The sequence below is a fragment of the Populus trichocarpa genome, chromosome 4 (genome assembly GCF_000002775.5).
Source record: "Populus trichocarpa isolate Nisqually-1 chromosome 4, P.trichocarpa_v4.1, whole genome shotgun sequence".
Classification (NCBI taxonomy): Eukaryota; Viridiplantae; Streptophyta; class Magnoliopsida; order Malpighiales; family Salicaceae; genus Populus; species Populus trichocarpa.
Genome location: NC_037288.2, coordinates 8,942,703 through 8,970,695, shown reverse-complemented (window position 1 = coordinate 8,970,695; position 27,993 = coordinate 8,942,703). Strand labels below are relative to the sequence as shown.

The 27,993-nt window shown below is 32.8% G+C and overlaps 3 protein-coding genes across 5 annotated transcripts; 1 reads left to right on the top strand and 2 right to left on the bottom strand.

Moving 5' to 3' along the window:
* The first annotated feature begins 1,877 nt into the window (after positions 1-1,877).
* Positions 1,878-5,019, top strand: LOC7468365 (uncharacterized). 3 transcript variants are annotated; one of them, XM_024600204.2, is made up of 5 exons: positions 1,878-2,241; positions 2,348-2,392; positions 2,512-2,805; positions 2,897-3,081; positions 4,489-4,802. In XM_024600204.2, the coding sequence occupies exons 1-5, from the start codon at positions 2,016-2,018 to the stop codon at positions 4,627-4,629; spliced, it is 891 nt and encodes a 296-aa protein (XP_024455972.1). In that variant the 5' UTR covers positions 1,878-2,015; the 3' UTR covers positions 4,630-4,802. The 3 variants fall into 3 exon arrangements, with proteins under 3 accessions (XP_024455972.1, XP_024455971.1, XP_002305949.2); XM_024600203.2 differs by having other exon boundaries at positions 1,888-2,241; positions 4,571-5,019; XM_002305913.4 differs by having other exon boundaries at positions 1,898-2,241; positions 4,577-5,019.
* Positions 5,020-6,140: 1,121 nt separating this feature from the next.
* On the bottom strand, positions 6,141-11,207 carry LOC7494542 (uncharacterized). The gene is made up of 9 exons (XM_002305247.4): positions 10,798-11,207; positions 9,573-9,619; positions 9,395-9,497; positions 8,981-9,067; positions 8,156-8,239; positions 7,351-7,404; positions 6,803-6,883; positions 6,556-6,601; positions 6,141-6,430 (listed from the first exon to the last, which is right to left on the bottom strand). Exons 1-9 carry the CDS (start codon positions 11,080-11,082, stop codon positions 6,360-6,362), a joined length of 858 nt encoding a protein of 285 aa, XP_002305283.2. The 5' UTR covers positions 11,083-11,207; the 3' UTR covers positions 6,141-6,359.
* A 12,635-nt stretch (positions 11,208-23,842) lies between these two features.
* LOC7494541 (probable CoA ligase CCL7) lies at positions 23,843-27,269 on the bottom strand. Its single transcript, XM_002305246.4, has 6 exons — positions 25,832-27,269; positions 25,470-25,659; positions 25,124-25,269; positions 24,908-24,975; positions 24,687-24,789; positions 23,843-24,164 (listed from the first exon to the last, which is right to left on the bottom strand). Exons 1-6 carry the CDS (start codon positions 26,840-26,842, stop codon positions 24,051-24,053), a joined length of 1,632 nt encoding a protein of 543 aa, XP_002305282.1. The 5' UTR covers positions 26,843-27,269; the 3' UTR covers positions 23,843-24,050.
* Between the last annotated feature and the right edge of the window lie 724 nt (positions 27,270-27,993).

The window sequence follows — 27,993 nt, the reverse complement described above, 5'->3', positions numbered from 1 at the left end:
CTTCAAATTAAACTTTTAAAATGCTATTTTTGTAAGCTTTATTATTTTCTTGTTTATTTTTGGACTTGGAGCCTTTAGTTTATCTTTTTTTTTTTTGTCTAGGAGTCCTTTTCCTTTCAGGTTTGGATGGATTGTAAACTTGTCTCTGTTATTATAATCATTATTTTAAATTAAGATATTGACAGAAAAATATTTCAAAAATAAAGTATAACTTATTTTCGACCATTTTTGAGAATTCAATCTTTCTATGTTCTTTGATTCCTAATCTAGGTAATTCAAAGCTTCATCAAATGTGTACCGAGTTGGGTTTATACCTAGTTTTATTCTTATCCTATATGAAGCTTTTCAGTAAAATAGCTCCTCCTTATCTTTCTTTTTATTTTTTATTTTGTTTTATTAATGTTAGTGTTCAGATCAGTTTGCGTGTACCTTGACTAATTCCACAAGCCTTGAAATTAACGACTATGTAAGCCTCCAGTAGCCCTGAAGTTTGTGGAACTCGAATTGGTGACATCTAGAAAGTAAATACAGAATCTGACTAGTTGAACTACATCCCTTAAGATTCCTTCTTATCCTTTATTTTGTGTGTATGTGGTTGGATGTTTTAGCCATGTTCTTGGTTATATCTAAAATGAAGTTTTTATGTTTATTTCAAGTATATATTTGAAATATCAGTTAAGCATGATTAAGTTATCCAATAAAGCTTGGATAATGAAAATAAATCGAGAATAACCAACTCACATTTATTTATATTTTCTTTTTTCTTTTATTTTTTTACTCACATTTTATTTTTTGAATCTTTTTACATCAATTTTCTCTATGCTCATGATTTTTTCAATTCTCACTTTATTATTGTTTCATTCAATTTTCTCATTGAAAAGAATAAAAACTAGAAAATTAAAGAAATCATATAAATATAAAAAAATTATTGAAATAAAAAAGGTTAGAGATAAGTTATAACAAGTGCATCAAAATCAGCACCCAAAATTGCAACGGATAATAGGGTTATCTAGATACTTGTTTGGTGGTAATGTCACACAAGCGGTCTGAATTAATTTTTTTAAACATGAAAAAAAGGTTTAAATGATAATATTTTTATATAAAAAAAATATGAGAGTCAAATGAAACCTCAATTAATTTAATGATATAATAATAGTAATAATAATAAACATCAATAATAATAAATACACCTCTTAATCCAAGACAAAATTTTTTTTAATTCAAGGATATTATAATCATTTTATTATACAACTAAAATGAAAAAGCCAAAAGTTCCCCTGTCATAAGTGTTTGTTTTTTTTTTGTCTCCAAGGACATATAAGTCATTTTACTATGCAAGTAACAACAAGAAGACTATTATACCCTTGCACTCAATGCCAATTGTTTTATGTTTACAGGGTAAAATTATAATTTAATTTTACTGTTTCAATATATAGTGACACAGTAACAAATTTGAATTCCTTAGCCAAATATTTGGAGGAATTAATTAGCCAATCATTCTAGAAAAATAATAAAAAAGTTATTAGCATGAAAAATAATATAAATACAAACTTATGGGTTGGTGATAATTATTTATTAAATTATTGGAGTCATATTTTCAAAAGTGTTTTTTTTCTTATGATAAATTATAATAACATAGAATTACATAAATCATTCAAAAGTCTTAAGATTTAACAAATATGAGATCATCAGGTCTCAAGAATATGACAGAAAAAAAATAAAATAAAAATTTCAATGCTATTTTTTTGGGAATTAAATTAAACAATTTAATGTAAAAAAATGAGCTATCTTTTTTTTTTTTTTGAATTCAAGGCCGGTGCTGGAAATGGTAAGTTGTTGCTTGGCTCATCCGCTGATGTGGCACAGGTAAATTTCTTACAAGATTCTTGCGCTAAAAAAACCTGCACCGAGTTGAGAAGCCAAGAACACATGTACAGCTGGCTAAAGACTTTATAACTAAGTACAGCTAGCCTTTGCATATTTCAACTTGTGTAATGTAAATTCAAGACTCATTCATGGCTTCCACATTAGAGCAATCTCCCTACACTATTTCTCAACGAGGAGACGAAACTGAGTTCAATTTAAGAGAGTGGGCATTCAAGGCTCAAACCAGCCGTGAAAACACGAGATTAAGAAGGTTTTCAGGATCATATATCAGAAGTTTTAGAGAAGATGCGAGGTCTTTTAGATCAAACATTACCATTTCCAGCACTGCCTCATCTCCTGGCTACTCCTTAAGAGGTTGCTAGTACTCTTATCCCCCCTTTTTTTCCAAGCAAGACTTGCTTTTCTTTTTTATTAATTAGTGCTATCAATTGACTAATCCATCCTATCTTAATATTTTCAGAAGAGATTGACCCTTCAACATACTCATTCACCACTGCTCTTAAAGGTAATTAGTATGCAGTGACAATGCCAATAGTCACTAAGCTTTTTATGGGAGTAATTATTTGCATTATGCGTCACGATTAGTGATTTTGATTGTTATTTTTTGTTCTTTTTTTTATGCAGCATTGCAGGAAAGGTCAGGGTATTATAACAAATGGGAATGCTTGTTACCAGGTGGATTTGCTTTAAATCCCAAATGGAACGAAGCAGAGAAGTATATATGTAATCCACTTTCAGGAGAGGTTCCAATGGAGTGTTTATCAGCTAAAACACTAAGTGGAAGATCGTTATGGAACTTAACAAACAGAATTACAATGTCTGCACCTCTTGTTTACTCTAATCATTCGCGGCAAATCCATACAAAGACTACTACTATTGCTACACATGATGAAATTGTTAATCATTTTCCAATTAAAGGTTATAATTTGAGTACTTGCTGCTGTTTTTTTCTAAAGAAATTGAAGAAAAAAGGTTGTTTTTGAGTTGGTTCAGGATTCTTTGTTTGTAGAAAATACAATGGAGGGCTTGTTGAGTACTAGAGATGTTGGGACTCAAAGCACTCCTCCTGACTTTAGTTCTTCATCAAGCAGTCCTAGTCCAGTTTCAACGCCTTCGATTACAGAGAGAAAGAGATGTGAAATACAAGGTGGAGATTCGCCTAATTGTAATTCAAAGTTGAAAGCTGAAGAACAGGTATGTTTTTCAAGTAATTTCAGTTCACGATACTCATTTATATTCACTATTTCAAGGTTGAAAGCTGAAGAACAGGCAAGTTTTTCTTGCTGAACAGTTTTGTCTCCTTCGCATTTCTGAACATAAGTTTTGACTGCTGCTTTTTTTTTTTTAGCTGCTATTTCCCCTTCCAGAATCATGATCTTTTTTTTTTATAACTCTGGCTATAAATTTTGATCTTCAGAATTTTAACATTAGCTGTTTCTCAGAAACATTTTTCTGGCAGGAAAAGCTCTTTTCCTGCTTTCTTGTTTTTCCATTTATTTACTTCACGAGGTAAAAAGAGATTGCAAATTAGAGCCTCTTTTGGATGTTCAACACAAGTGAAAAGCAATTCTCAAAGGAGATTATCTACACTACCTTTTCTCCCTCCTTTTGTTCTCTAATCACACTTGCATGAATTCCTCCTGTGTTCTTTAGCGCTCCTCTTCTCTTTGTTGTATATGGTGCCACTGAAGATGCTTTCAATTCCTTTTTCTTTTTTGTTTCTTTACTTTTGATTCTTTGGGGTTCTCAATGAAAGTAGCATTTCACTGCCTCTTTTCCTTCTTTTTGGACGTAATAGCCTGTGTTTCAGGGCTGGATCACAAAATAGTGGTATCATGGGATACAAAAATTCTACATGATTGCTATTATCATTTACAATGAAGACACGCCACTAGTGGGTCTTGACATTATAGCGTTGTAGTAAACTTGTACAAGCAAGTTTGGATAATGTGACACTGACACCTCTTTAGTCTTTGCAATCTTTAGGTATTGTGGTGTGATACACTGAATTGAATGGTATTGGTAAAATAATGACTAATACAGTAATACTCTTCAGGTGCTCATAGCCATATAGTCTTATTCCATGGTAAATGTCATGTTAATTTTGATAAGTCTATACACATTAGTGGCTAGTTGTTAGAGTTAGAGGGGAGATGCTTAGTATTCAGCCATGGAAGAGGGTTTCTAAGACATTAAGCTTTGTTATTACACCTGAGGTGGTGGGGGGGGCTAGGTTATACAATAGGCAAGAGTTGAGCTCAGACTTGGTGAGTCAAGACTGGAGTGTAACTTTTTTTTGCCTAGTCTCAGTTAGAGTTAATAAAATCTCAGAGCATTGGATCTCTCCAGGATAATCACATTTGTTATCCTTATAGGACAATAATTATGGAGAAGTCTTTCTTATTTTAACCCATTATTATACTTGGGCTACATAACTATCCTTGTTTTGATCCTAGCTGCTAGCCCGCAACACTGTGTATTATTCTATAGCATTATTGACGAGTCAAAACACTCAAGTAGGCTAAGTACTAGATTCTTGTTACTTTTAGAAATAATTTTTTTGATGAAGTAGCTTAATATTTCCAAATTTGGCAAAACCAGATAAAAAATCATAATGGAAAAAGGAAAGGCTACCATATAGATGATGACACAATGGTGCATAATATGATGAATGCTTGGGAAGATGCAGGTCCAGGTGAGAGGAAGAAGAGGGAAAGAAGAAACGACGAAAAGAGAGAGTAATAAAGAGGAAAAGCAGGAAAAAAACGATGAGCAAGTGTGGAGGTGCAGCATCAGCAAGCAAGGTGGATGCTTGTCATGGATGAGAAAAAGGCACAGGGAGAAGAGCAAACCAAGAAAGAAGAATATTTTCTTTTTAAACTTGAAGGGCGCTAAAAAGGAGAGCTAGAGATGGTGTAAAATAGTATATTGGATTGAAGGGGTTTCAAGATTCTCTCTTTGAAGAGATTTTGTACGTGGGAGGTGGGATTAATTGACGGCAACCATGAATGGACAGAGATGAACGACAGTGTCCTACGTTGTTTGTGTTTTTTTCCATGAGTCTTTTGTTGTAGTTGGTGATGTAATGTTTTGTTCCTTGTCTCTGAAAATGGCTGACAGCCTTTGGGTTCACGTGCACTCCTTTGTTTACGGCTTTAGAATGGAAAGATTCTTCTTTCTCCTCCACACACATAGAACTCACCAATTAATAATTCATGGGAAGAATTTTACCCTTCACCTGTTTGAAGATGAATAGATATATGATTGATGAAGAAACATCGAGAAAAAATGAAAATGAGATGTCATTCATTTCATGTCTGCTCTTGTTTTTATTACAATTATGCAGCTATACACCATTTTCAACTCAAAAAGTCCTCTGATGGGATACTTTTAAGAATACCTTTTTTTTTTTTTTTTTATATATATCTTGAAACATAAAAGACGTATACAATAAAGATAAAAAGAGTAATGTTTATCAATATTTTCTATTTTAAAAATATAAAATTCACTCTAAAATGTAAACATGTTTCCATGTATAAAACTCAAGTTTTTAACAACCTACATTGTTAAAATCAATGAACAAATCTTTTAACACAAGAAAAGACAGTTCTAACACTCTCTATCGTCCTAAATTTGTGTCTGAGATTTCTCTCAACTAGTGGAAGACTTGCGGTGATTTGTTTATGTTACAGCAGCTTTGTTCTTTCTTAGTAGTTTAATATTGCTTTAAAAATGACTTAATTGCTAGAATATGCATCAGGTCAATTCATAATCATTGCGCAAACTACTATATATACATATATAATCTTGTTTGCTCAATGCAACTTGATTTTCTTCAGAAAAATTGTCATGCAAGTCATTGGAACCATTATGCATGGAAATGCATTATGCTAAAAATGGGAAATTACATTGCAATCTCATTCGACTCTTTCTGAAAACACTTGCGCAAAAGCTTCAGTATACTCTGCATGAATTGCATTTATTTCTGCTTTTTTGCAGAAAGAAAAAGAGTTAGCAAGCAAGAGGTACACTAAAGAACATTGTTTTTCTTAAGTTCACTTCAAGTAGGTGAAACCATAACTAACAATACATCGGTAGAGGTGGCTGCCAAGAGGATCACAATAAGAATTTTAGGTGACGAGGGAGCAATGCGGCTAGGCATCTAGAATTTAGCAATCTCTTCGCACTGAATGTAGGGGGGTACCTCATGGTGAAAACCCTGTTAGGTTTGCGCACATTGCTTACAGAACAGATTTGTGTAAAACGAATTTCTCCTGGCTTTCATTTGAGATTATATGTAGCATGTATATGTTTCCCCAAGATGTTATGGTTTACAAAAAAAAAAGAAAAAAAGAAAAAAAATAGTGACAAACTAAATCTAAACATCGTTACACAAAATTTTCACAAGGGAGTATATGTATATGAAGAAAAGACCAAGCAGATAGCAGAGTGAGATGATACCACGAAGCACTTCATGAAGGTGATGCGTTGGCGTTTAAGTTGGAAACAAGTCGAACTTCGTATAGATTGTTTTCTCCTTTCCCTGCAAATCATTATTGATTAGCATGACTCCGCAATTCACTACATAAAGAATTCCAAGCTGTTCCTTGCCTTTGAAAGCTTTCCAAAAGCATATGTTTACACCAAAGCATTAAATGTAGCTCTTACCAATTTCAGCTGTGATATCTGGTCCAAAGAATGAAGTGAATTTTCCCTGAAAACATTATTTGAGATTAAAGAATCAGCATGCCATTATTCTTTAATCTCTTCTGAAATTAATGATATAAATGCAATTGCAAGGTGGAATTCAAGACAACCAAGAACTCTTACATAAGCTTTATAATAATTATTTTTTATATAAATTTTAGCAAACACTAAAATGCTTAACTTCTAGTGAACCTCGTGCAATTTTTACCTGTCTTTTTTCAAAGTCTGACAGCTGCAAAGCCTTTGACTCGAAGACCAGGACTAGACAGTATTTACCATCCTCTGTGACCTGCGACAAGGTATGATACGATCAAAATGATATTATACGAGTCAACAAAGAGTCTCCATTCACATATCTGAACAGTATTTAGGAGGCAAGGATTGGTTCAACTGGTTTCAAGGTATAGTTCTCCAAAATCATTTTAGTTACAGAGTCAGTCAGAGAGAAAGAGAACAAAAGGGCTATTTTTATTTTAAAAAAAGAAGTCATGCGTCCACCTATCAGAAAAAACCTAGCAGCATAGCGAAACAGACATCAAAATTTCAGGGTTCTAAGCAATTCAACATCTCTTGACTAATAAATTATGCTTGTAGATGACCAATCAAAAGCATCTGGTGAACCATCACATAAGTTGCATTCCAATTATATGACCCAAGAAGTTGCAGCTAATGACAGCGTCCATCAGAAAGTTCTTGTAGGATACAACAATCAGTATGTTTTGTTTTTAGAGTTTAATATGTATTTAAGGAACATACTTCTTCACGGATCATCTGCAGAATAGGTGCATTCCGCCTCGGAATTCCTCCACCCTGAAATTCAAGGCAAAGCACATGATGATGAAGTTACAAGAACATGAATAATATATATTATCTCCTTTTTAAATAAATGCACCAAATACACAAAATGCCAGATCATATATCAGAATTCATATTCTCAGATGTAAGAGAAGTTCCTTTTCAATTCTTCGAGAAGAATTTGGTTTCACCTTGTCATCAATCAACTAGACTATATAAAAGGGTACATCAACCAAACAAATTCAAGCAATACTTTGTCAAGTGACCAGAAACTGTCCTGAGCTAATGTATCACGGCCAATGTTAAAGTTCACACACCACATGGCCTTCTGAAACAAATGCCTGGTTTGTAATGACCGATCCCAAAAAATAATAAAGAAAAAAACAAAAGAAAAAATCCGGTAATCATTGGTTCTAGTCCCCTGTTCACAAGTATAAGAAAGGAAATTCTCTTCCCTAAGATGAGGTTTTAGGAATATTCATATCGCAGAAACCAGGAAGAGATTTTTCAAATGCGCATATTATCATACATCAGATACACATTTTTTTTTTTCTAAAATTTTGTACACAAGCAGAATTAAAAAAGAAGTGTGAGCAGTAGAACCTAAGATGCCTTATTGCCTTGAATATACACTGCAGAACACGGAAGCATGAGAAAGTATGTAAGCAGGAGCTTTAAAACAAAATTAATCCAGTTTCATTGATCAAAAAGATAATCCAGAAAACATGCACCAGGTACTATTAAATTATAATCATTTGTAGCATACCAGACCATACTGGAAAATTCGTTTCAATGCCTCGTCCAAATGCTGCTCGTCTCCATACCGATATCTTATAACATCGTTCCTGACCTGATTAAAGAGAAACAAAAAAACATAATTCCAGATGTCACCCTATATTCAAAATGTGAAAGAGTATACTATGCTTCATAGTTGTGCAAGCATTATCATAGTATAGACTACATCTGGTAAAGATGTCTGCAGTCAGCACAAGAACAGGCTATTTTATGGAAGAGCAAAGCAAAATGCTACAAGGTTTTGCATCATTGCATAAAACAACTACATAGCACAACGTTATTACAGGAAGAAACTTCACAATGAATATTATATTATCCAACAATATATTACAAGTCTGAAAGGGATGCCATGTTAAATCTTTAACTCTCTAGAGCATAATATACTGATGCACATTAATCCTGAATTTTAGAGATGCTAAAATATTGGCAAGGAAGGAGTAATGAAGCTCTTAATTTAGGACTTCGAAATTGGTCCAGCATTAAGCAAAAATTGTCCCTGTTTACCTTAACCACACACCAGGTCAAATAGAATTGGGATTGTGAATAAAGTCAAACATATGACTCAAAATAATACCATGATGGAAACTAACCGGCTAAGAAAGATTTGTTGAAGAAAGCTAATATTCACACTAGTATGAGAAGACTAAGTCTGGATGAGATGTCCAATCATATTATCAGATTTCCTAAGCTAAGTCCCTAGAGTTAGGAGTTTAATTAGAAGAATTCTTGGAATAAATAAGAAAAAGAGCTAATTGAAATTAATTTCCGACATTCTGTGTCCAGATGCTGAAAATACCTGTTTAAGGATTGGAGTGGCACATTTTTCTCTTAACATCTCAGCATCGGAATAAGTCAAGCATGGCACTGGCTTCAGTTCTGCATACTGCACCGCAGTAAAAGGATACCACTTAAATAAACCGTATATGTCATTTAATTTAAGCGCTCCATTATGGTTTTTAAAGCCTTCCTTTGAAAGCAAATCTAAGGAACCATCTATAACTAGACACACATGGGCAGATATCAACTTAAGGAAACAGGTTATGCAAAACAAACACGAATAACAAATATGTTTCAAGAGGTCTACATTATTTTTTGTACTTGCTACCTTAATCTCCAAATGATCTCCAATAAGAAAATTAAAAATACAGAATAAATAGTCTATGACATGAGTGTCATAAAATCCCAGTCATGAGGAAAAGAAAACTTTTACCTTGAGAGCCATACCAATTATTGCAAGAGGGAAGCCATATGTTAGCATTATCGCCGACCATTCAGATCCTGGAAGGATGTTAAAGTAAGCCCCAAAACCATACCTGTAAATCAAGCACAAATCATGACCAGCAGTCACTTCAGATTACTTAGGTACAATCAAAGGGAAAATAACTCACGACAGGAGCGAAATCCCAAAACCCAGTCCAATAACACCAAATGAGACCTGCAAACAATAGAAAACACTATAATTTCATTAATCAGAACATATAGATGAGGACACCAGGTTTGCTAAAACTTATGCAGCAAGCAGGCATGTGTCAAGTCTTAGCCAAAGCATATTCAGATAAGTGATTAGACTAAAGAAGATGAGGGGAATGTTTGGCTATTAGTTATCACTGGGAGTTTTCCAACAAAACTATAATGCACAATAAATGGCTCCCCCAAAAACAAACTCTGCATCCCATTAACCTTGAACTATGGAAGACAATCACTGCTCTGATCAACAGAGAACAACACAAGTGACAAAAGAAGTCAGAGTGTTAGCATCTAGGAATCTAACTCAAAAGCTTACCAGTGCTTATCCTTAAAATATGGCATTACACAACACCTCTGATCACCTATTAACAAAACTACAGTTTACGTACTTGACAATTACAACAAATGAGTGTAGCCCAACCGCCGCTTATAGTGTAATGAACAACAAAATACAACAGTTGGAATAAGAATTAGTCAACAAGCACTTAACAAATACTCTTTTCGCAATTGCAAATGATAATACTCATATCACCTTGGACTTGAACCCCATAAAGGTAAGAAAACTGTTCGTGCCTATCAAACAGTATTTGTAATTTCTAGGCCTGAAGGAGCAAACATTCTACAAAGCCTCCTTATCTCTTCACAAATCTCATTTACAATCCAAAGTAATGATAGTTAAGTTTATTCTCTGGAAGTTGCCTTCCAATGCCGAATACCACAATTGCAAAATTTACTCTAAAAATCCCAACATAATGCCTAAAAACCATCATTTATCAGCATCTTATTTTCTTATACAATTTTCATTGAAACAAGTTTCTAGTTTTGGTAACCCCATTACTTTAAATTGATAAAATTGGCAAACCACAGCAACAAATTACTAAAAAACAACAACTTCAAATCCATAACACCTAAACCCAATCCCTTGACGCCAATATGTTCTTTAGTTAATCAAAAACCAATTACTTATGCAAATATTATCATAAACAACAGTAAAAACCTCAACTTTAGAAAAAAAAATAAAAATGGCACAAACATGAAATGGGTCTATTTCACTTAAATTTTTACAACGAATTTAATGAAGGAAATCAATTCGACACAAATTAAAACCAGACAAAAAAGAAGAAGAAGAAGCAAAAAGATTAATACCTTAGCAAGAGAGAACTCATCATCAGTGATAATAGTTTTGGAAGCAGTAGCAGTAGAAGAGGGAGAGGCCTGGCTTGAATCAGCAGCTTTGGTTAAAAACACAAGCTTAACCCTGTGGGGTTGTTTAGGACTCAATTTTGGTGGTGAAAAAGAATGTACAGAGAGAAAGCTGCAACCTTTGTTGTTGTTCTTGTTATTACAAAACCTTCCAAATTGGACATCATAGTTGAAAATGGCTGTTCTTGTTGTTGCTGTTGCAGCTGGTGATGATATTATTGCTGTCATTGGGTACTGATCGATTGATTTTATTAGTTTGTTTCTAACTCTAAAAATTACAGGACTTTTTCTTCTGTTTCTTCCTTTGACCACGCAGAATGTATATATCTGTTTTTTTTTTTTTTTTTGGAGAGAATAAGAATGAGAGGTTACAGTTTGATGATCCCAAAACTGAAAAGCCAAGTTTCAACCGCCAAATCTATTGTTACGTGGCACCATTCCTTTCTCTACTTTCTTTTTTCTTTCCTTTTTCCAAAAAAAAGGGCTATCCTCGGACCAACTTGAACATCAATATATATATATATATATATATATATATATATATTTTAAAAAAAATGCTTGTAACCAAGTTTAAATCAAGAAAACGTACGTGCATTGCTGAGAAAAAGAAAATGCAAGAGAAAGGGGGCTAGGTTTCGATTAATTCAAAAAGAATTACTGTTGTCATTCTTTCAACAGATGGTTGAAACACAACATTTCATTAAGCAGTATCCACCACAACATTTTGGTTCCAAGAGTTAGTTGTGTTAGTGTTCTCGTTAGTTACTGTCAGTGCCGCGTATTTGCCTAGCATAAAGGATAGTATTGTCATCTCGAAGAATAACTCATGATATGTAATATGTAAATGTTGGTTCAAATTAGTGAAGATCTTTTCATTATTGATAAACAAATAACTTGTTTAAGATAGAAGTTTATTAAGATTAGTTAACATTATCTTTCATGTAATCGTCTGATTAATTTATATTATTTAAGAGATAAATTCAGATAGCATAAAAAAAGTTATTCAAAAATAACTTTATTAGTGGTTATGTAAAATAAGTTAGCATTTTGTTACCAACATGACAAATTAGAAAATTTAAATATTATCCTTATTCTTCACATAAGAATGTATATAAGAAAAGTATGTGTCATTTGCTTCAGATGAGATTTTCAAAACGTAAAAACATCAATTACATTGAAGCAAGTGTGCCAACCAGTCAAGGAGTTTACACAGAGTTTCACATCACATACTCTTGACACACGAGGAGTGTGTAGGAAATTCTCGAGGAGAATTGGTTACTGAAAAGTTGGAGAGCCTGCAGACTCTTAGAGGGAGTTCCTGTGTGAACTGTTAGCAACTGGAGGTTTCAATTAGGATGACAACTGTTTGAAGATCGCCAGATATATTGACAAGCTACTATAATAGGAGACATAACCTGGTTCACTGTCTCATCAAGTAAGGTAGTGTAGACACAAACGGTTGTATTCAGAGATACTTTTGTTGTAATTGTTCAAGCTAGTAAAAAAAATAGTCTATCCCGAGTTTGGTTATCCCAGAGGGTTATATATATATATATATTTTAAAGAGTTCTTCAAAAAGTTTTCTCTTCATAACCAAATACCTTGTGGATTTAAATTTTTTGCATTCTTTATTTATTTGGTTACTGATTAGTGTTTGCAAAGTGTTATTAGATCATTTATTAACAGGTGGTAAACATGAAAAAAAGACTTTCATAACAGAATTTTACAGAACGAATATTCCAAGTAGGTTTTATCGAAATATAGAACACTGCAAGTGGTATCAAAGCCCCTCATTTTTGGATTGGTGAAATGGCCCTTGAAACTCAATCTCAAGACCTTAAAAGATTAGATGATTCTCTTGAATATGTTACAAAAGTATGAGCACATGGTTAAGATACTGGATTTCTATAATAAAAAACTAGAGAATACCAAATTTAATAAAGAAGCTAGGCTAGGTGAGTTGATTGGTTTCATTAGAGGTCTTTCCTACCAACACACATTAATCCTACAAACCCTACAACAAAATGTTGTTGAGTCTAGTTCCATTAGGGAAAGGTTGAATCTACACAATGAAGATTTTGCTGTTAAAACTTGTAAGTCTTGTGATAAAGGGTAACAACACTACCACTTGTAAGTCTTGTTTTATACACAAATAGTTGTATAAATATAACTAATACTTTGATATGGAAGAAATCCACTATTCTGAAAAATTTAAGTTAACTTCCTATTATCTAGATAGTAGAGTCTTATATTGGCATCAAAACTACACTAGAAGCTTGAGAGATCAAGAGATAACATATGAGGAATATGTGAAAGCTCTATGTGTTAGGTTTGGGTGTTAGAAGGACTCATTAAAGGAGCTAATGAATCTGAGACTATAAATTCCCGGTAAAAAAATAAAAACATTCAAACTCTCGCATTTAAAATATAGAAAGAATTTAAATAAAATAATAATAAAATATAGAAAGAATATAAGATGAAAAAAATGGAAAGTATAAAATTATATTCAGTGTATTCATCCAAACAAATTAATTGGGAACCTGTATATGGAAATTAGGAACCATGGTTTAAATTTTTAAAATTATAGTGGAATTCTAACAGAAATAAAATAATTGAATGATAATTGGGAGAGAAAAAATGGTTCTTATACATTTAGGTTGGAATAAAGTTATCAATAAGTTAAAAAAAAGAAGAAATATAATAGTCATCGAGTTAAATATCGAAAAAACACGTCACTAAAGAATGAGGGTAGTTTTGGAAATGGAGCAAAAAATTCTCTTTTTTCTCTCATTGAAAACTCGTTGACCAGCACATAGGGAGAAATGAAGTAAGCTTTGAGTTTTTATCCTCGTTTTTTTCATTTGAATAAAGAGCGGGGGAGTGAGGGATTGGTTTTCTTTTCTAGTTTTCTTATAAAACCAAGTGTGTGGGATAGTTTCTAGGAGAGAGAAAGTGAAGAACTAGTGAGAGAAGTAAGGGAAAGTGAAGGAGGAGGGAGAATTGAAGGAGAAACTTACTAGAAAAGTATTAAAGGAGGTTCAAAACTCTTGGGGTAAGATACTATACCTCTCTAATTTTAGCAATTTATGTATGAGTTTAAAAGGAGGGGAAGTTATAAATTTTTATTTTAGAGTTTTTGGAAAAATTTGGGAAAAATGGTAAAGTAATTGTAAATTGTTAAATTGGGGTATAAGATGAGCCTAACTAGTGGAAATATGAAAATAAACTCAATAAAACCCTAGGGAAAATAAAGCCTATAGGGTCGCCCATAATAGATAAAAGAAAAATGGGAAAGGGTTGAACTATTTGAATAATGTGCAATTGTTAGAATTAACTAGTAGTTCTGTGTGTGAAATGGTGTTTTGGAGAAAAATTATGGGTAAGGAATACATAAGTACTAATTAAATGTAATGTTATGCTGTATACTGGTTATGTGCTGGATAAGTGCTAAATAGGTGCAACGTATATGCATGATAGGTGTTGATTAGATGTAATGCATGTGCTGAATAAATACTGGTTGAATGTAATGTATGTGCTAGATAAGTGTCAGTTATATGTAATTTGTTGGATATATGTGCTAGTTTAAATTGAATTTTTTCAAGAGTGTGTATAGAATATGATGGATAATATGTTGGAATTCTATGATTTCTTTTATATATATATATATATGAGGAAATGATTGTAAAAGAATGAATGAAAGGAGTGTCCATATTGTTGAATAAATGTTATATGTAAGGAGTATAAGAAATAAAAGAGAATGGGTAATGTAGTGTAAGGAAAATTGATAGTATGACATATAGTGATATCTTAAATTTAGGAAATTATTTGAATATCAATAGGAATGTGAAATCAAAGTGTGTTGATAGTATTATGAAAAAAATAAATTTAAGAGCACAAAAGAGATTAATATAGATATAAATTACATGTTAATGTTTGTGGTAGTAATATATGTAAATGGTCAAGATGTGCTTAATAAAATTAAATATTCAAAAATTGAATTGGTGAGATTTTGATAAGGATGTTTCTTGTGAATAAAAGGCACATTGGGGGCGGGACTTGACATGATCAAAAGATTAATGTCTTATCCCAAGTGTAAAAGTGTCGAAGTAATAAATAACCCGGTAAGACCGGAGTCGAACCATAGGGAGGTGAACTATATAAAATTATAAACAATAAATGAAAAGGAGTTGAAGAGAATTTTTGAAATGTGATATTGATGTAGGGATTAAACAAGGATAAAACAATTGTCAAGGTTAGAGGATCCACTAATGGTATTTCAAATAAGTATAGTATAAACTTTTTTTATTACTCAACTGGAAACCACACACAAAGGAGGTTCCAATCAGATTATAAATTATTAACATGATTAAATTACTTATCTTATTTGAGTAATGTCAATACTTGTAAATATGGTCGGGTATTCATGGTGATAACTTATGTTAACAACAAATCAAGTTCCTTTCATAGCACAAGTGTCGGTTATACCATACAGTAGGCTATGAAAATGTCAAGTATTTGTTATACCAAGGTTGTACAACATAAATCTAGATTAACCATTTAACAAGTAAGTTATTAAGAGTAAGTAAGATAACAAATACAAAACATGTTAGTATCAAATATTAAAGTCCATGTTGAGTTTATATCATATTTATTCTTACACCATTAATGTATCCTTTTCACATTGACAAAATTAACTTAGCTAAACATTGTGAAGAAGAGAAACATAAATAAACTAGATAAGAACATAGTTATGAAGAAAAGCATAAACAAGATATTAATGAAAGCAAAACTTAAACATTACAAAAATACAAAGAAACAAAGCAAGAATATGATCTTGATCTGAAAACCAAGATGTCTAAATGTATGGCAAATGCCTCTTTTTATAGGCTAAAATTCAGAACTATTGATTAGATGACTAATTATTGAGTGGGTGGCCACCTCTTGACTTGGTGACAACCATTATCTTTTTGTTTGAACAAAACATCATTGCTAACGTCAGAATTTGAATAGATAGTTTTCATGAAAGTTTTGGGCATTTGTCTCATCTTTCCAACAAAACAAGAATGAGCTCATTTGGACTTCTAGAACTCGAGATATGGGCTAAACACTGAATAGTGTCTGGGCTACAAGACAGATTCCGACTTTTCTTTTGTTGCTACAATTTGAGCTTGAAAATGACTGTTTTGAACCTTGGACTCCAATGAAAATTTTAGGCCTATATCTTAGCTTTCCATCCATATAAACCAGACCTAAATCCATGTTCTACAGCTTTAGTTATGATCCAATAACCGAATGATGTTCCAGTTTGAATTGAACCAGCATCTCTTCTTTAAGCTTAACCTTCTTTTTGTCTTCTCAATTTCAATAATTAAACACATCAATCAATCCTTTAAATTATGAGATATGCCTGCATTCAAATGAACATTTACCATAAATTAAAAATATCTCATGTTATAGACTTATTATATAAAACATGCTTAAGTTAGGGAATTTAATGATACTTTAAGTGGAATATGATGATATAAAACTTTAATGAAAATGCACTTTTAAGTACTAATCAGGACCTACTATAGAGGGGGCACGTTTGAATGGTGGTTCAGATAGGTATCAGATACCTTAACTGTTGATTTTATAAATTCATAATTGTACTAACTATGTCTTTAAGTGTTTATTGATATACTCGAATATGAGAATTATAAATGTATAAGTGGTTTTAGTGTGTCAGCTATAGGAGCGAGGGCTATCGAATATAACTTAAGGAAGATTATACATTCTTAAGTTAACCTAGGTTTAAGCTATTAGCTAGCCGCAGGAGCAAGAGCTGTTATTAAACATAATGCGGGCCATTGTTACTCAATTGTTTAGCTTGCCCCAAGAGTGGAGGATTGAGGGTCATTGTTATATAAATTATCTAGTTGGCCACATGAGTAGGAGGTAATATTTCGGGCTATGAGAGAGCTGGTTGTAAATGCAGGGGCTATCATTATGCAAAATTGGTTTGGTCGGCAGTATGAATAGGGGCAAGGATTATATTGAGGACATTGGTTCAGGAAAATAAGATAGTTTGTATATGTATTTATTTTATGGTCTACCATTAAGTGTAAATATAATTAATGGTATAATTGACATTATTTTTAAATATGTATTTCAGGTTCTTCTTATCATCCACCCTAGAAGTGATTGTTAGTTTTCGTATATAAATTTTGTGTTAGGTAATGTTTTGTAATTTTTCAAACACGATATGTAATTAATCTTATATATGTTTTAAGATGTATTCCTAGTTATTGTAAATAAATAGTTAGTTTGGATAGTTATGGTTTTAGATATATGTTAATTTAAAATGGTTGTAATTAGAAGTAATGTAGTTAGTTTAAAATTCATGTAATCTACTAGTATATTCATGTTTGAACCCATGCATTCGATAATCATATGATTAATGTGAAATTAATTTTTAAGGAAGGATGGAATGGTTAGTTACGGCCATGAATGATTTTATTTATGACAGTTGACATATGTTGAGATGAAAATGTGGAATATTTTTGTTGTGATAGGATATGAAAATTTTAGGGAGAGCTTTCTTATAGAGAAACTCTATTGAAACTTCGTTAAAAAATGGAAAATCTTCTCTTTGATAAATTTAGAATCTATTTAATTGAATGTTGCTCAAGAGTAAGGTATCACCCTACATTTTGCAAAATAGGATGATTTTAAAGTGTATGTGTGTGTGTCTGATATACCATGAGTTTATATTTAATATTGATTAAGAAAACTTGGGGTGTTACAGAGATAACTTAGAAGTCTTGAGATCTATATATAAGACTTTGATATTTTATAGAACATGACTGAAATCAATGAAAAATAGGCCATCATGTTCTTCATTAGAGGATTAGAAGTGAGATAAAAAATTTAGTCAAGATATTTGAATAAAAAAACCCTAAAACAAGCCTACAACCTTGCTCATCTACAGGACAACACACTATTTTATAGACGATTATACACAATAATCAAATTAAACAGTCCACACAAACCACCCTACAAACTACCCAAACAAAACTTTATCCTTTCTAAAATCACTTTAGAAGCGTAAACCCACTAAACAATAACACACTAACACATAAAACCTACCAAATCATTAAAAACCAGGGAGTTAGAGAAAATAAGGGTCAAGAGCCTATGTTTCTAGTGTGATGACATGTTTATACCTGAATATAAATGTAAGAACAAGAAACTATATTCATTATGCATAGTGGAATATGAGGAAGATAATAAAAAATGTGAGAATGTTAAGGAAGAAGCTAATTCAGAGACAATCATACCTCTCATTTCCCCTCAATACTTTGGAAGGTACAATGAGGTACCATATTTTGAGGGTCATTGGTAGAAGAAGTAAACACTTAGTCTTTATCTTGATTGACTTAGGTAGTACCTATAATTTCTTAAGCACAAAATCATCTAAGAAGTTACAATGTGACTTTAAAATTTATTAAGCCTTTAACAATTGAGTAAACAAATGGTAGAACTATGTATTGTATTGCAATATGTTAGAACTTTAAGTGGAAAATATAAAGGGTAGATTTTATGGTTGATGTTTTTGTTATTGATCTAAACAACTATGACATGATACTTGGTATTCAATGACTAGTTATGCTAGGAAACATAGTATCAGATTATAAAGAGTTGTGGATGTATTTTACTTGGCCAGGTCAAGAAGTAGTGCTTACCAGGGATAAGACTACCAAACTACATATTATTATGTTTAAACAATTGAATGGCTTATTAGATAATCCATCAGAACTTACAGAGGTGAGCTTGTGTAGTTTGATTATTTTAGAGGAAGCTGATAATATGACGTGTTTTATGTTGTCCACCCTACCTCCTATTGAGGAAAAGAATACTGCTTTAAAGGAGTTATTGAAATACTACTAAGAGGTGTTTAAGGAGCCAGAAGGGTTACCTTAAATCAGAGGCCATGATCACACCATAACACACAAAAAGAGCTCAAGATGTTAACTTAAGACCATATAGGTAATCTGGAATATGAAAGAATATGATGGAGAAATGGTTAATGAAATGATGGAATCAAGGGTAATTCAGCCAAACAACAACCTATTTGCTTCTTTAATGACTCTAATTAAGAATAAAGATGGTTCATGAAAGCTTTGTATAGACTATAAAGCCCTTAATAAGCTGACAATTAAGGATAAATTTCCTATACCCTTAGTGGATGAGCTATTAGAAGAATTGGTTGGTGTAACAATATTCTTTAAGGTGGATTTGAGGTTTGGATACCATCAAATTAAAATGGCAAGGCAAGATATTTTTAAAACATTATTCAGAACTAATAATGAACGCTATGAATTCCTTGTGATGCCTTTTAGGCTAACTAATACCCCAGCTATATTTCTAAGATTGATAAAGAAACCTCGACCTAGAAATAACTATGTACCTAAAAACCAAAAGTATTGGAAATTAAACTTGGATTTGTTGATTATAGAGTATAAAGAACCCAAAGTATGTGAAGATGTCACAAGCTCAATTATAAGTTGATAAATCAAACTTGTTTTTTGTCCTAACAAAGAGAAAAATATTGCATCATGAAAAACACAAGTTTATTCAAACACATCATGGCTGCTGGATTTTGCAGCAAAGAAAATAATATACATTCCTCCTAAATAAGCCTAATAGATCATAGACCCAAGGCCCAAAATAAAGCCCAACAAAAACTAAATTCCAAAACACTAGATAAACCCTTAAACAATAACTAATAGGCTGTCATGAATCTAAAGTTAAAGTAAAAGTTCAAATTGAAACTAAACAAGCATTTAATAATGAAAATAACACAAACTCAAATAATAAATATAGTTCTTCATCAAACAAGCTTAAATAGCCCCAAAAAACAAAGTAATGTGCCATTAAATACCACCAGCCCCCTATTTTCTTGTGTAGTTAGGATAAATAAGAAATCTTTATAAGAAAAGAATTTTAAAACATTAAGGACTCTTTGCCACACTTGAAAACTATGTTATTGCCCATTAAAGATCCTTATAGAACTAAAAACATAAAAAAATAAGTTGTTGAATACCATTGTATCATTAAGAGAAGAATCATTTCTAAATATGAAGCCTATAAGTTAAACAACAACAAATAAAATCTATATTCCATGTGTTAACCTATATCATAAGACCTTCTCGAGATCCAATTGATCTAAAATTTTAACCCAATGTAGAAAAATATATTTTGAAACTCCTAGTAAAATTATAGCTTGATCCAATTATCGGATTAAAATTTATGTTTAATAGCGTAAGGCAGACAATAAGCATAACTACATTTAAATCTAAATTTTCTTGCTCAACCTTTTCTTGGATCATATCATTCCATGTCTCTTCAATATGATTTATCCTTTAATCTTCAATAAGTATAATGGATGTTTCATAGGCCACTTGTATAAGCCTTCAAAGCTTTTTTCTTGCCAACACTCAAACTCCAATAACTTTGTATAAAAATAGCAACCTTTTTTTTTTTCCATCTTTTCATTATTTTAGCATTGTTGCTCCCCTCTCTCTCTCTATGAAGCTTTCCATTTATAGAATAGTTCTTTAAACTTATCAAATTCTTGCCTCAAAACCCCAAACATATGGGATATCTCTTTGCTTTCTTGAGCGAGAACCCTTCTCCATTTCCTCTTCGTTGGTGAGTACAAGACACTAATTGAAAAATGAGATGAAAGACAAGTAAGATATGATATTAAAACACTATGGAATAGAATTTATGACCCAAGTTCTCAAATTTGAATTGATTTTAATGAGACCATACTTAAAAACTTTAATTCACTTTATTACCCAAATGAATCAACCCATATAAACTAGAACTGCGATTTGATTGTTTATTTTTTTTTATTTGACTCTAAGAGGATAAATTGCTCCGAAATAAAAGCTTTTTTTATATATAATAAAAGACCCAATAACAAAAACTAGAAAATAGAAAGAAAAAGAAAACCTAAACCATAAGCGCATGACACCAAGAAACTTGAGTTGAAGCAAAGAAGAAGAGAAACTAAAAGAATTGACACGAAATTAAAATAAAACACAAAGAAATAAAGGGTATAACCTAATTTTTAGAGCCTACCACTGATACCAACTGATTTGAACCTTATAGATATAATGATCTAGAAACCCACGGCGAAGTAGATAAACAACCCAAGAAAGCTAAAATTCAAGTTTGGATAGAAACCTTAACCCGAAGATAACCATGTATATAAGAACAAAAATTATTGAAATTAGACCCATTAATTATAGAGAATTAAGAACATGAAGTATGTGAAGATGCCATAAGGTCAATTATACCTTGATAAATTAAATCTTTTTTTTTCGTCCCAACAAAGAGAAAAGTGTTGCATAATGGAAAATACAAGTTTATTCAAAACATCATGGCTCCTGGATTATACAACAAGGAAAATAATATACATTCCTTCTAAATAACCCTAATAGATTATAGACCCAAGGCCTAAAACAAAGCCTAACAAAAACTAAAGCCCAAAACACATAATAAACCTAAACAATGACTAATAATAGGCTGTGATGAACTCAAGTTAAAGTAAAAGTCCTAACTGAAAATAAAACAAGTCTTTAATAATGAAAATAACATAAAACCCAAGTAATAAATATAGTTCTTCATGAAATAAGTTTAAATATCCCCAAACAAAGAAAGTAATATGTCATTAAATACCACCAACTTTTCTTTTCTTGTGTAGTTAGGATAAATAAGGAATCATTGTAAGAAAAAAGATTTTGGAACATTAAGGAATTCTTACCACACTTGAAAACTATGTAGATGACAATTAAATATTCTTGTAGAATTAGAAAACTATGTAGCTGACAATTAAAGATCCTTGTAAAATTAGAAAACTCCAAAACATAAGTTGTTGAATATCTTTGTATCATTAGGAAAAGAATCTTCTCAAAATAGAAAGTTCACAAGTCAAACGACAACAAAAAATAAAATTTATATTGCATCTGTTGACCTATATCAAAAGATCTTTCTAAACTCTAATTGACCTAAAATTTTATTCCAATGTAGAACAATATATTTGAAAACTTATGGTAAAATTTCAGCCCAACCTAATAGTCAGATTAAGAGTTATGTATGATAGCATAAAAATGAATAGTAAACTCAATTACGCTTGAATCTAAATTTCATTGTTCAATCTTTTTTTGGATCTTATCAATTAGTCTAAACCTCAAAATGTTAAACATTTGCATGGATTTCTTGGCCTTATTGGTTACTACAAGAGATTTTTCAAGGGGAGTGGGTTGACTTAAACAAGGTGTTTGTTATAGAAATAGATGTTTAAAGTAGTGGAATTGGGCAATATTAATGTAGAAGGACATCCCCTAGCTTACATTAGCAAATCTCTAGGTCTAAAACAACAAATCTTGTCTATATACAATGACATGATAGCCATACTTCATATAGTGACATTACCTATAAGGCAAGCATTTCAAGGTTTGAATAATGTCAGCATGAAATATATAATAGAGCAAAAAATAACTTTCTTATCTTAGCACTTATGGTTAGCTAAACTTTTAGGGTTTGATTTCGAGATTAAATATAAAAAAGACAAAGATAACTTTGCAGTTGATGCCTTATCTAGGAGCATTAAGAGAGAATTGTTTGTTGTGGCAGTATCTTCGATCTTTACTACCCTAATAGGCCACATTAAAGTATCATGAGAGAAAGATAGTACTATACAAGGATTATAAATGATATAGTTAGGGATCCCAACTCTCACCCTCACCCTTACTATAAGAAGGTGAATGGTTAACTAAATAAAAAAAGTAATGGTTGATTATGACTATGAAAAAAAATTTATTGAATTAATATTGTGTTTATTTAATTATTTATGATTCAAGGTAATTTTTTTTTAATGGAGTATTATTTTGAATATAATATTTTAATTGAAATAAAGCATGCATTGTTGTCATGCAAAGAGAGTGCTTTCGTCTTTTTCTTCTTGCTAATTTTGTGATTGAAACCTTGTTTGAATGGCATATGAAAAATAATTAATTTGAATATACAAGATGAGATCAGTTAAGCATCAAATTAAGTTGTTGAGTTCATCATGTTGCTCATCATGTGATAAACTTGCTATAGAACAATTGAAGGTAAAAATTTCTTCAAGTTGGAATATAACTGAGTACCAAGATTTGATCGTGGCCTGTGAGTCAGCTGATGAAGTGAAGCATCCCTAGAGTAATATTCGTTAGAGAGTTCGGCCATAATTGGCCATTGCCATACTTATTCCACTTTTCCAATAATTTGATGGCATAAATATGGTCGTGTTATATGCTCATGTGCTGTTCCAAAGCATTGGTTATAAAGATAATGCTTCGCTTTCCTCTGCTGTCGGTACACATTAAATGCTAAGGAAATTTGGAAGAGACGTGACAGGGATTGTTGTGGCGTGTATTTGCTTCTTTGTCAGCCTTCACATATCATGGGGATGCTTGGTGCCAAGTGAAGTGTTTCCAATAGAATTCTGTTCTGGTGGGCAAAGCGTCACTGTTTTGGTTAACATTTTGCTTACGTTTCTTGATTGACCAACTGTTTTTTTTCCCATGCTTTGCCTCAGGAAATTTGGCTTGTTCATCTTCTATGCATGTTCTGTGGCTATTATGACTTCATTGAATTCTTCCTGCCTGAAACAAAGAACATACCAATTGAAGGGATGTGTGGAGTGTGGAAGCAACATTGGTTTTGGATTATCTTTTAGCTAATTTTCTCTCTTCTTGCTAGTAGTTTTTATTTTTCACATCTATTTAATAATTAGGTTCATAGACTTCTTGCGATCGAGGAATGGTTTTATTGTTCTGAGTACAACTACTACTCATCAATTGTCTAGATAGTTGTGATAGACAGCATTTTGTTGATGCTACTCAATGGCGGATCATGCTTTGGACTTGCGACATCCAGTGAATCCTAGAGCCTGAAGTAAGCCTTGGGCAACATTTGAAGAACAGTAGATTACTTGAGACTGATAGTAACTTCCATAACATGTTGAAAAAACAATTTACTTAGTAACTGGAAATCTTAAATAAAAATCCTTTTTCATTCAATAACAAGAAGAGAAATGGAAGCCAAGTTAAGAATCCAGGTCGATTCTCCTGCAAGCCAAGTATTCGCGAAGGGACCGTGGAACCTCATATCTTGGATTTTACTTGCTGAATGAGCTCTCTTCTGAGGATTTTTCCTGAAGCTGATTTAGGTACAGTATTTATGAAAGTCACCTTCCGCAATCTTTTGAAAGGTGCAACCTGCAAAACAGAGAAAGGGGTCGATGGTGAGCTGAACAAAGTGTCGGCCATGGCGTACTTATCGCAGAAAAAAATAAATATGTATTCCATGCACAGAGTGCATATGCGTAAGTATTTCCACTTCATAGAAAAAAATCGATTGTAAGTTACAGAAAAAAACTTATCCAAACATCACATGCAAGTTAAAGAAAAAAGATGTCATTTTTTGAACGAGCAACAACAACAGAGCTACTGGACTGACAATGATGGAGGACTCAGCATAGCTTTGAGAACTAGATGGCATGAATTTATTTTAGAAAACAGAATCTAACAGTTAGAATAGTGATATTACTACATTACTATGTGTTGCCTAATCTTTGATAGTTGTGCAGAGCAAGTTCCCCTAAGTTTTCTGCAATCCAATGGAATTCAGAATTCATAGTTCCAAAGAGGAGATAGAAGATGAATCAAACCGAACTGTATTCTACTAAATGAATTATGATTCTCAAGAAAGCGCACTACTTTGCATAATCTGCCACTTACCTGATCAGCAATAAATTTCTGAACATCTACTTCAGTCAGTGCGCTATTGGGTGAGCGCACAACATATGCAACTGGGACCTCACCAGCTTCAGCATCAGGATATCTACAGAGAGTAAGTGATGCAAATAATCAGCAGCATGAACTTACGATATAAAAGTACATTAAAGTAGTTTTCACGAGTCCGCTGATGTCAGTGGCACAAATCCTTGTGTTCAACTTACGGGATGACAACAGCATCCAAAATTTGAGGATGAGAAACTAGCAGCCCTTCCAGTTCTGCAGGTGCAACCTAGTGAAAATCGATCAAGAAAATGTCAACACCATTCAGAAGCCATTCAGCTCAGAATAGCCAAATTGCGTGAGTAATGTTGCAATGTATTTCTTCAGGCAATAAACAATTTTACATATATTTAGGAATTTCCTTTACTAGATAGTACCTGAAAACCTTTATACTTGATGAGCTCTTTAATCCGATCGACCACAAAAAGTTGTCCATCATCATCAAAATATCCAACATCTCCAGTATGGACCCAACCCTTTTTATCCATGGTATCTTTTGTGGCTTGCGGATTATTGAAATAACCTGCCAATGGATTGCACAAACATGGTGGCTTTAGTTAAATGGATATTTCAGATGTTATTCCGTCAAGATAATCTAATTTTAATCCAAGTTAGTCATCTCATTATTTTTCCTAGTTGGACAGGATTTAGTTTTTGTTCTAACACAGCCATTTGCGCAAGAACTGAAAGCTTCTCATTGAAGCATGCTAGATGGCATCTTACCTCTCATCATATTGGGTCCCCTGACCCATATTTCCCCTAACTGATTAGGAGGGAGAGGCTTTAGAGTTTCCACACTGACTATCTGGGCCTCAATTCCTGCAGCAAGTATTCCAGCAGAGCCAGAATGTCGAACACCTAGTCTCGAATCCTCCACTGATACAATGCCACAAGTTTCAGTCATGCCATAGCCCTAAAACCACAGAGAACATCTTGATTCAGAAAGAAGAAATTCTTTTCTTTTCTTTTTTTCCAAATCAAAAGGAAATGATTTCTGTGCATAAACGTGAACTTCGAAACATTTCATATTTTCTTAAACATGAATTATGATTTTCTTAAGCATTAAAACCAGCAAAATCAACTACCTGAGAAATTATAGTATCAGGCAAATTCTTGGCACATTCCTTCATCAAATCTTTTCCCAGAGGGGCAGCACCAGAACCAATATTTCTCAACGACGAAATGTCATACTTCTTAACCATATCCTGTTTAGCCAAAGCAAGCACCACTGGGGGCACAACCCACATATCGGTCACTCTGTGCTTCTCAATAGTCTTCAAAACCATCTCAAATTCAAACTTTCCCATTGACACAACAGCATTTCCCATTTGTAGCTGTGAGTAAGTGATCACAGCCAATCCAAACACATGAAACATGGGCAAGAAACAAAGGAAAACATCGTGCATCTCACCTGCCATTGCTTGATCCATGGTGACCATTAAAGAAGCAGCAATGAAATTCCCATGTGTCAAAATCACTCCTTTACTAACCCCTGTAGTCCCTGACGAATACAAAAGCGTAGATATATCACTTTGCTTCACATTACTGGAAGGAAACTGAGAATTAGATCCTCCTAACCCAACCAAAGAATCGAAACTTGTGATTCTAGAACCTGACTCCAACGGCAAAGACACTCGTTTGGGTCCTAAAAAGACAGCAGGCAAATTGAAACCTTTGACTTTGTCCCACAATTCAGGGACTGTAATAATCAACTTGGGATTAGAATCTTTAATCTGTTTCGAAAGTTCTGAGGTTGTATAAAGAGGATTTGCAGTTGTTGCAATAGCACCAGTGGAAGTGATAGCCAAGAAACAGATAGGGAATTGGTAAGAATTGGGAGCAAAGATAAGAACAACATCATTTTTGGAGATGCCCAGGTTGAGTAATCCATGAGCGACCTTGATGACAATGGATTTGAGCTCTGAAAAAGATAAGGTTATAGACAAATCCGCATCAATAAGAGCCGGTTTATGAGGGTAAGAATTGGAGTTTCTAAAAAGAAACGAGACCAAAGAAAGGTTAGGATCCTTAGGAAGGACAAGTTTTGGTCTTAGTGACCTGTAAATACCATCACGACCATAACCAGATTTCTCCATTGCAGATTGATTGGGAGACAAAAGAAAGGAAAAAGAAATAGCGGGTTTTGTTTATGATTGAAATTTGTGGCTGCAGGAGTGCACAATCTGCTCGCTATAAAGACAACAGGAACTCAAATAAGGAACTGATAAATGGGATCTTGTTCCATATTTGGTTTTGTTTCCTAAATTAGCAGTCAAGGATAAGGCAAGGATGATTTGTGGAGCAGAGTTTGGAGTGGAGGATAAGGAATAGACAATGGAGGAAAGAGAGACAGAGAGAGCAGACAGAAGAACCAGAAGTGCTTGAACGAAGTTTTGGTAAAACAACAGAAACGAAAGATCAAAGACGGCACTACCATTTTCATGACATTTGGCGGTTCGATAACCTCTGCATTGATTGATCATAGGCATTAGGCCTCCCCAGAGTCCCAGACAAAAGGAGATAGTGCCATCAAGAAACTTCTTTATTTTTTTTTTAGTCAAATCTGAATTTATTTTCTTAAATATATTATAAATATTTTATGAAGATATAAAAATATCGTTGAAATTTTTTATTTTTATTTTTCCTATTTGAGTTTACCAACTTTTATTTTTGCTATACGAGTGTACGGATTTTTAATTAAATCATCATCGATCATCATCATCATCGAATCTTTTGTTTCTCTTTGTACAAAATCAAATTACCTTTTATTTCTCTCCAGAACTTCCTTGCCATTCTTGGTAATGATGATGCAGTCCGAGATCAAAAGTCAACGTATAATTTTAGATATCGATTCCCTTTCTTCCCAAACCACCATTATCTTTGGCCAACTGACCCAGGAAAGGTACAGACATTACATTTTGACTCTGCAATGCTGCTTCTGCAAATTAAAAAAAAATATCGATATTTTGTAATGGAACACAAAAAAAGATGACGACGTTCCCAGCACAAACTTTCCTTGGATATGAGTGTAGCATCGTGGAGAGCAAAGCAGATCATATAAGGGTAGGTGGCTAATGGGGTCAAGAACAGTGCTTCCTTGGATGGTGTAATAATTCAAAAGGTAGCATCAATTTCTACATATAGTTACAAAGTAGTTTGAAAAACTGGAAGCAACATTTATGGACGATGACTTCTGGAGGAGGGCCTGTTTAATTTGGAACAGTTTTGTAAGGGCATTCGAGGATTA

What these genes read in the sequence shown, in the direction of transcription:
- LOC7494542 (XM_002305247.4), bottom strand. Translation starts at nt 11,082, where the DNA reads ATGACAGCAATAATATCATCACCAGCTGCAACAGCAACAACAAGAACA. An exon ending in ATGAGTTCTCTCTTGCTAAG is followed by an intron (nt 9,620 to 10,797) that starts GTATTAATCTTT and finishes TATTGTTTGCAG; the next exon opens with GTCTCATTTGGTGTTATTGG. An exon ending in CAGACTTTGAAAAAAGACAG is followed by an intron (nt 6,602 to 6,802) that starts GTAAAAATTGCA and finishes TAATGTTTTCAG; the next exon opens with GGAAAATTCACTTCATTCTT.
- LOC7468365 (XM_024600203.2), top strand. Translation starts at nt 2,016, where the DNA reads ATGGCTTCCACATTAGAGCAATCTCCCTACACTATTTCTCAACGAGGA. An exon ending in ATTCACCACTGCTCTTAAAG is followed by an intron (nt 2,393 to 2,511) that starts GTAATTAGTATG and finishes TTTTTTATGCAG; the next exon opens with CATTGCAGGAAAGGTCAGGG. An exon ending in TAATCATTTTCCAATTAAAG is followed by an intron (nt 2,806 to 2,896) that starts GTTATAATTTGA and finishes CTTTGTTTGTAG; the next exon opens with AAAATACAATGGAGGGCTTG.
- LOC7494541 (XM_002305246.4), bottom strand. Translation starts at nt 26,842, where the DNA reads ATGGAGAAATCTGGTTATGGTCGTGATGGTATTTACAGGTCACTAAGA. An exon ending in GGGACCCAATATGATGAGAG is followed by an intron (nt 25,270 to 25,469) that starts GTAAGATGCCAT and finishes ATCCATTGGCAG; the next exon opens with GTTATTTCAATAATCCGCAA. An exon ending in TTGGATGCTGTTGTCATCCC is followed by an intron (nt 24,790 to 24,907) that starts GTAAGTTGAACA and finishes TACTCTCTGTAG; the next exon opens with ATATCCTGATGCTGAAGCTG.